General features: G+C 35.1%; 1 protein-coding gene across 1 annotated transcript in view; it reads left to right on the forward strand.

Moving 5' to 3' along the window:
• The window catches only part of LOC136032313 (trypsin-1-like), a 75,720-nt gene extending 66,506 nt beyond the window's left edge, over positions 1-9,214 (forward strand). Inside the window, exon 5 of the mRNA XM_065712612.1 lies at positions 9,015-9,214. Within this exon, the coding sequence (XP_065568684.1) occupies positions 9,015-9,155 (141 nt within the window). The 3' untranslated portion in view covers positions 9,156-9,214. The remainder of the gene's footprint in view (positions 1-9,014) is intronic.
• Positions 9,215-9,477: the final 263 nt, after the last annotated feature.

The following is a 9,477-nucleotide window of genomic DNA, read 5'->3' on the forward strand; positions in this document are numbered from 1 at the left end:
TATGATTGACTCATACTAATAGTAGCCGAGACCCTAAAGTATTGAGTTTTGATGATAATGTAAAAATCAAATCGGTCAGAATTATTTGATTATCCTAAGTATGGCATACTATTATATAAAATATATAGTATGCTATTACCTTCGCCTCAAAACAACAAATAACAATAGATACTGATCCATAATATAGCAAGTTTAAATTTGCCAAGTACCAGTACATGAGCCAGGAAAAATAGGGCTAACTTTTTCATAGCAGGAAATAAACCCTAAAAGAAAAGGAATCTTAATGAAAATATACCAACAAATTCAGCATTTCAGATAGCCCCATCAAAGAGATAGCCCCAACCTACCTACAAAAAGGCATTTTTTTTATATTTTTTCGAGGAAGATGGTCACGGCTGAGTATTCATGTTTTTTGCTTATTCCAAAGTTAATTGTATCGAACCAATGGTTTTAGAGGTCTTGGAGGAGCTTCATCAAAATGACATTGAAACTTATAGTATTCTTTTTAAGTATCAACAAATATTACATCACAGTGAAGTGGATTTTCCCATACTTTTGTGGCAAGAAAGAACAATTCTTTCAACTGAAATTGTTGGATAACCAATCCATTTAAAAATATCTGCACACTTAAATTGAGCTTCCCAGTTACAGAGGCAGTAATACAGGCTAAATTATCAAATCAACACAGCTCACTTTTCCGTGTTTAATAAATTGTTATCTAGTCAGCTATTAATAGCTTTTTTTTAACTGAATTAATCCATTTGAGGCTTCGTAAAATTGCATACAGTGGTGTATAATTACACATAAGCTGTTATGAAGAAATATATACTTTGTTTCTTTTAATTGTTCAAGTGGTGGGACAAAAACTTCTTGTTTTGCCTCGGCTTGTCTTTTGTCCTTATGAAAGACATTTTTCTGAAAGAACCTTTCTTTCTTTCTTTTAATTGTTCCGGTGGTAGGAAAAACTTCCTTTTCTTCTAACGATTTATCTATTCCAGGTTTTTGATTTTCAAAGGTATAGTTGGCAGTGATGACCTTATCGATGTCAAAATCAAAAACTCGATCATCTTAGCTATCATTTTCAATTCGTCTGGTTTGTTTTATCTCGGCTTGTTTTTCGTCATTATGAAATACTTATCACTGAATCTTTGTTTTCCTAACAAGGGTATGGTAGGCATTGATGATCTTATCCATGTCCTAATCCCTAACCCAATCATTATCGCTATTATTTTCAATTTTGACACGTTTTTCTTCTCACTGTTAAAGTTTAGCAATCACCTTTACTTTAGCTGCCCGTGTTGGTGCTATCACAATTGATGGTCCAAATAGTCGATTTTCACATTTTATAACGTATGATAGTTCAGGTGTTGTTTCCAAAGAATCATCCTTTGTTTCCAAAGGATCATCCCAAACGCGGGGCCCAAGCATGCCACGCAGCAGGCTTCTATATATGGATTCTCATTGTCCCTTGTATTCTGGGTCCCGGCAACGCTATGTAATTTTTGGATCGAATTGATGACGTAAATTGGACGTTCCTAATCTGGCCCTTTCTCTTTGAGCCGCAAGCCTGGTTTTGCGTTGCTCTGGTGTTCCCTTTTTGGTGACATTGTAGGATAATTATACACGCATTGCTTTTGTAATATAGTGACACGCCTTCTTTTTTTTACTATCTCTGTTAGCCGCAAGCCTGGTTTCGCATTGCGAACATGACGTCATTTATAGATTTTTATCTTTTATTACAGTTTTGTTCCTTTTTTTTTGACTTCCTATTTTAGTTAATTTTCTTTTTTAGTTTTTTCTTTTTTGTTTTACTAGTTTTTTTCTTTTTTAGTTTTTTCTTTGTTTTAGTTTCTTTTTAATTCTTTTAAGTTTTTTTTAGTTAGTTTTTTTTATATATTGACGTCATACTTAGTGACAGACAGACAGTGTAACGATAAAGATAGTGTAAGGGACAGACGGACACTACATCTATATATATATATATATATATATATATATATATATATATATATATATATATATATATATATATATATATATATATATATATATATATATATATATATATATATATGGTGGGGCGCTTCGCGCCCCCCCAAGCCCCCCCGCGCACGTAAGTCGTTACGCGCCATATTAGTTACACGCCATTGTAGTTGTGTCCCTGTGTCCCATCTGTGAATATAGATAGATTTATATATGTGTTTCAAACTACGTAAAAATTGCGAATATACAACATTCTTGGCTTTCCCATTGTCTGTCCATATACAAAGCCGTATGTACTAATAATGACGTCATATGCAAACGCTCTTTTTACAAACAAACAAACATGCATACACACAACTCGCTTTTATATAGATAGATAGATAGATAGATACAATACAAATTAACTACGTAAAACTTGTGAATATACAACAGTCTTCGCTGTCCCATTGTCTGTGCGTATAAATAGATTGTCAGGTTTACCGACCCTCAAAGATGCAACATACAATTGTACATTGGTAAAGCAATCTGTATTAAGATCTATCCCGCATTTTTCTAGTGATTGCCCTTGAGCTTTGTTGATGGTGGTTGCAAATGTTAATCGAATTGGGAATTGCAATCTTTTAAATTGAAAAAGCAGATCCGTTGGAATCATGGGAATGCGAGGAATAAGAACAGCCTCACCCTCATAAGGCCCTGTCAAGATTGTGGCCTCTATTAGGTTTTCCATTGTTTTTTTTACGGCAAGTCGCGTGCCATTGCAAAGCTTTGGTGGGTTGATATTTCTTAAAAGTATTATTGGTACGCCTATTTTTAGTTGTAGCACGTGTGGTGGAAACCCTGAAGGATCTATGGAATTTAAAAATTCAGATGGATAATTAACCGCTTCATTTGGTTCAACGACGAATTGGTGAAACAATTCACGGCATTTTAAAATATAATTTTCTTCATCCTGCCGAATCATTAGTCTATAGGAATAATAATGCATTGCACTGCATTTCTTATTCATTTCTTTGTTAGTGGCTCGATTCATCAATTTAATATTAAAGTGATAGCCGTCGGCTCCATCCCAAAAAATGATAGGATATTGTAGGGCATCGTAGCATCGATAAGTTTCAGCAATTCTTAACAACTGAGCGTTTCGCTTATGAAGAATAATATCTCGAGATAAAAACTGATCACCGACCATAACGATTGCCACTCCGTCGATAGTTGGAGCATTGTATCTACGCACATGTTGGCCAGGAGGCGTTTTGTCAGCGGAAATAACAATTTTATGCGTATCGGTAGGCATCAAATCGATGGCTGTTTTGAACAGACGCACTAAATTATTATTTTCGTGGAAAAGATGTTGCAATTGGGAAACGATTGTCCTTTCAACGTTGGGAGAAATTTCGCAACTTGCATTCAATTCAGAATTTCTATCACTGATGAAGTACAATTGTAAAAATTTATGATTCTCGCCTGAGAATGGTAGAAGGGACCCTGCTCTATGATAAATTTGCCCTTTTACTTTGAAAGTAGACATAAATTGATCTGGATTTTCGATTTGGGCTCCAAACGACGTCATTTGGAAACCTGAGTTGTATTTTCTGATTTTTGACAAAAAACGCTTAGATTCTGACGTAGTTCCAGTGAGGAAAGTCTTCAATGGCTCTGGTGGTGCAGCCAATAGAGGAAGTTTAACTTTTCCTGAGGCGCAACACATTCCCATTGTTTCACCATTGAATTTCAAGGCCTTGCAATAGGGACAAATTTTAGACATTGTCCCGATTTGAACACATCTACTCAAGCTATAATCATCGACTGGGTTGTACCTGAATGCCAGGCGATAACTTTCAGGTTGCTCTGATTCCTCGGCACGCTTTCTTTTCTTACTTTCTCTATCAGCAGCAAGCCTGATTTCTTGCTGTTCTTGTGATTCTTCGGCACGCTTTCTTTTCTTACTTTCTCTATCAGCAGCAAGCCTGATTTCTTGCTGTTCTTGTAATTCCTCGGCACGCCTTCTTTTTTCACTTTCACTTTTAGCAGCAAGTCTGCTTCCGCGTTGCTTTGGTAGTTCCTCGGCACGCTTTCTGTTCTTTCTTTCTCTATCAGCCTCAAGCCTATTTCCTTGCTGTTCTTTTGATTCCTCGGCACGCTTTCTGTTCTTTCTTTCTTTATCAGCCTCAAGCCTGTTTCCTTGCTGTTCTTTTGATTCCTCGGCACGCCTTCTTTTTTCACTTTCACTTTTAGCAGCAAGTCTGCTTTCACGTTGCTCTGGTAGTTCCTCGGCACGCTTTCTTTTCTGACTTTCTCTATCAGCAGCAAGTTTTTTGGCATAGACTCTTTGAGCATCTTCATCGGCTTTTGCCATTGTAAGTTCATCAGTCATTGTAAACTTAAACATTAATAGATTTCTACGTGAACATATGTCTTAAATATCTTGAATGACGTCACCGTCAAAGCGAAAATGACGACAACTAATTTCATGACGTCAGTCAACACAGAAACATGACGTCACCTGATCCACAGACAGACAGACAACTTATTTTTATATATATACTAGCTGTTGGGGTGGCGCTTCGCGCCACCCCAACACCTAGTTGGTGGGGCGCTTCGCGCCCCCCCAAGCCCCCCCGCGCGCGTAAGTCGTTACGCGCCATTGTAGTTGTGTCCCTGTGTCCCACCTGTGAATATAGATAGATTTATATATGTGTTTCAAACTACGTAAAAATTGCGAATATACAACATTCTTGGCTTTCCCACTACTGGGAGCTTTTCGTTTCCAATTGCCAGCAATTGATCTGAAAATGTTTGAGCAGAGTCATCTTTACACAGACAGACAATATATAGAAAATATATATATAAAATATAAATATATATATATTTTCTTTTTAGTTTTTTTGTAGTTTTTACCTTTTTTATTTTTTTTCTTCTTTTGTATTAATGCTAAAGCCAAGGTTCAGACCTGGAGCCTCTCGGACCTAGAACCTGAAACATAACGCTTTACCAACTCAGCTACTTCGGCTTGAATACATTCGTTTTGAGCAGCTTCCTCAGGTGTTGCCATTGTAGTTTCTTCAGTCATTTTACAATTAGAAATTTCTCTTTCAACGGTCTTCTTATAATTAAAAATTTGTGTTTGAACGATATTCTTAAATACCTGTGTCCTGGTCGTCATTTATATTCCCTGTGTCCCGGTCGTCATTTGTGTCCCGGTATCCCAGTCTGTAATTTCTCTTTGAGTGTCCCGGTCTGTAATTTCTCTTTGAGTGTTTTTTCTTTTTAGTATTTTTTAGTTTTTTACATTTTTTCTTTTTTCAGTTTTCTTTTTCTTTTTTATTTTTCAGCGTGTCCTGGTCGTCATTTATATTCCCTGTGTCCCTGTCGTCATGTTTTTTACATTTTTTCTTTTTTCAGTTTTCTTTTTCTTTTTTATTCTTCAGCTTCACTATGAAATACATATCGCCGAACCTTTGTTTTTTTTAACTAAAATCTGGTAGGCATTGATGACCTTATCAAAGTCAAAATCCCAAACCCAATCATCATCGCTATCATTTTCAGTTTTGATATGTTTTGACTCTCGCTGTCCAGGTGGATCTTCATCTAACTGCGTGGTTTTTCCTTTTTTTCTTTTTAGTTTTTTATTGGTTTTTACCTTTTTTTTTTAGCTTTTTTAATTTTTTTTCGTTTTTTCTTCTTACTTTTTTTTTTAGTTTTTATCTTTTTTATTTTTTTTTATTTTTTTTTCTTAATTTTATTAGTTTTCTTTTTCTCTTCTATTTTTCAGTTTTTTCCTTTTTTTTAAGTTTTTTTTTTAGTTTTTAGTTTTTTTAGTTTTTTAATTTTTTTAGTTTTTTTAGTTTTTTAGCTTTTTTATTTTTTTTATTAGTTTTTAGTTTTTTTGTAGTTTTTGCCTTTTTTTAGTTTTTTTCAGTTTTTTTTTTTAGTTTTTAGTTTTTTACCTTTTTTAGCCTAACCAGGATTTGAACCTGGGACCTTCATTCTCCGTTCTGACACCCTCTCTCACCGAGTGACTACTCCAGCATGTTCATTTTGGTGTTTTAAATGGTATATTATTAACCAAATTAATGTGTTTTACAATATACTAAGCATCGTCAAAGCAAAAATGACGACAACTAATTTCATGACGTCAGCCGACACAGAAACATGACGTCACCTGATCCACAGATCCACAGACAGACAACTTATTTTTATATAGATAGACTAGCTGTTGGGGTGGCGCTTCGCGCCACCCCAACACCTAGTTGGTGGGGCGCTTCGCGCCCCCCCAAGCCCCCCCGCGCGCGTAAGTCGTTACGCGCCATATTAGTTACGCGCCATTGTAGTTGTGTCCCTGTGTCCCACCTGTGAATATAGATAGATTTATATATGTGTTTCAAACTACGTAAAAATTGCGAATATACAACATTTTTGGCTTTCCCACTACTGGGAGCTTTCCGTTTCCAATTGCCAGCAATTGATCTGAAAATGTTTGACCAGAGTCATCGTTTTGCAATCGGACACGCATATTTGTAGTTGATTTTAATATTTTTACGTGTGCCCATACATTAGAATTTTTCAGGCAAGCATTCATTTCGTCTGCAGGAGTTAAACTACGTAAAAATTGCGAATATACAACATTCTTGGCTTTCCCATTGTCTGTGCATATACAAAGCCGTATGTACTAATAATGACGTCATATGCAAACGCTCTTTTTACAAACAAATAAACATGCATACACACAACTCGTTTTTATATAGATAGATAGATAGATAGATACAATACAAATTAACTGCGTAAAACTTGCGAATATACAACATTCTTCGCTGTCCAATTGTCGCTGCATATAAATAGATTGTCAGGTTTACCGACCCTCGAACATGCAACGTACAATTGTCCATGGGAAAAACAATCAGTATTAAGATCTATACCACATTTTCTAATGATTGACCTTGAGCTTTGTTAATGGTGATTGCAAATGCTAATCGAATTGGGAATTGCAATCTTTTAAATTGAAAAGGCAGATCCGTTGGAATCATGGGAATGCGAGGAATGAGAACAGCCTCACCCTCAAAAGGCCCTGTCAAGATTGTGGCCTCTATTAGGTTTTCCATTGTTTTTTTTTTACGGCAAGTCGCGTGCCATTGCAAAGCTTTGGTGGGTCGATATTTCTTAAAAGTATTATTGGTACGCCTATTTTTAGTTGTAGCGCGTGTGGTGGAAACCCTGAAAGATCTATGGAATTTAATAATTCAGATGGATAATTAACAGCTTCATTTGGTTCCAAAACTGTGTCGACTGACTTGTAAAGGACTGCCTGGTCTCGAATCTTGACTTATATTTTTCCCATAACTCTGTAGGAGCTGATGGAGAGCAAGTTGTTAAAATGATGCCAAACAATGCACGAATTTGACTTGGGGTTGGCGTTTCGCACGCGTCATTGATGCAGTTATCCCAGTGTTGGTCATTCTCCAATAAATTCAGAGCTTGGCATGCACTACGGTAAGTGTCATGTATAGTACCGTTTACAGTTCTCAAATACTCAAAGGATGTCGGACCGGGTACATTCACCAAAAGCAGGCGTAGAAAGAAGCATTCATGTTGATTGGGGTGAACGGTGTAGAGTCTTCCTATCGTGGGATCTTTGAAGATGGTAGGTTGGCCGTCGAGTGACTTACCCTGTTTTCGACGTTCAAATACTTTATTTTTAGTATTCCACGTGCTTGAATACATTCGTTTTGAGCAGCTTCCTCGGGTATTGCCATTGTAGGTTCTTCAGTCATTTTACAATTAGAAATTTCTCTTTCAACGGTATTCTTACAATTAAAAATTTGTCTTTGAACGATATTCTTAAATACCTGTGTCCTGGTCGTCATTTATATTCCCTGTGTCCCGGTCGTCATTTGCGTCCCAGTATCCCAGTCTGTAATTTCTCTTTGAGTGTCCCGGTCGTTATTTATATTCCCTCTGTCCCGGTCGTCATTTGTGTCCCGGTCTGTAATTTCTCTTTGAGTGTTTTTTCTTTTTAGTATTTTTTAGTTTTTTACATTTTTTCTTTTTTCAGTTTTCTTTTTCTTCTTTATTTTTCAGCTTCACTATGAAATACATATCGCCAAACCTTTGTTTTTTTAACTAAAATCTGGTAGGCATTGATGACCTTATCCAAGTCAAAATCCCAAACCCAATCATCATCGCTATCATTTTCAGTTTTGATATGTTTTGACTCTCGCTGTCCAGGTGGATCTTCATCTAACTGCGCGGTTTTGCGTTCTTTAGCCTCAAGCCTGTTTCCTTGCTGTTCTTTTGATTCCTCGGCACGCTTTCTTTTCTGACTTTCTCTATCAGCAGCAAGTTTTTTGGCATAGACTCTTTGAGCATCTTCATCGGCTTTTGCCATTGTAAGTTCATCAGTCATTTTAAACTTAAACATTAATAGATTTCTACGTGAACATATATGTCTTAAATACCATTAATGACGTCACCGTCAAAGCAAAAATGACGACAACTAATTTCATGACGTCAGCCGACACAGAAACATGACGTCACCTGATCCACAGACAGACAACTTATTTTTATATATATAGATATATATATATATATATATATATATATATATATATATATATATATATATATATATATATATATATATATATAAATATATATATATATATATATATATATATATATATATATATATATATATATATATATATATATATATATATATATATATATATATATATATATATATATATATATATATACATATTACACATATTTACCTATGTGTATGAACAGCTACTTTAATACAAAAAAAATTAAGCAGGAATCAAATAAAATTGCATCTCCACGATTAACAAAAATTGGGCAATATGAAAAAAGAAAAATGCAATCATAGTGTATTTGGATAAATTTCTGTATTTTTTTTATGTGCTGGCACGTTTTGTTCACGAATGACCTTTTAAGATCTCTTTTTGATTACACATTTAATTAGAATAAATTATTATATTAAAATTATTCATACAGTAAATTTTGTTTCTTTATAGGGCGATTCTGGAGGACCACTTTTCCTGGAATCAACTATTATTGGCATTGCATCTTGGGGACATGGCTGCGCATCTCCTGGCTACCCAAGTGTCTACACTCAAGTGTCATACTTCATCGGATTTATTAATTCAAATTCATGATTTATCATTTCAAGCCGATGTAAAATTATATATAGAATAAATGTACCTAATGTACCAAATGTGCGTAAGGCAATCAAGCCTCCACGATCAAATTGAATTTTGAATTGAACTTATTGAAAAAAAAAGAAATGTACAAGCGTTTGACAAGTTTCACAGTGTTTTAGCTACAACAAAAACAGAAAAAACGAACACTTCAACCTATTCTCCCCCGTAAGGCTCTATAGCAAGGGAAAACCAGGGGAGAAACAGAACAAAAAATTAAATAATTGTTATCATTTAAAATAATTAAAATATTTTTATCGTTTAAATTAAAAATTTTAAA

This window comes from Artemia franciscana, chromosome 10, assembly GCF_032884065.1.
Source record: "Artemia franciscana chromosome 10, ASM3288406v1, whole genome shotgun sequence".
Classification (NCBI taxonomy): Eukaryota; Metazoa; Arthropoda; class Branchiopoda; order Anostraca; family Artemiidae; genus Artemia; species Artemia franciscana.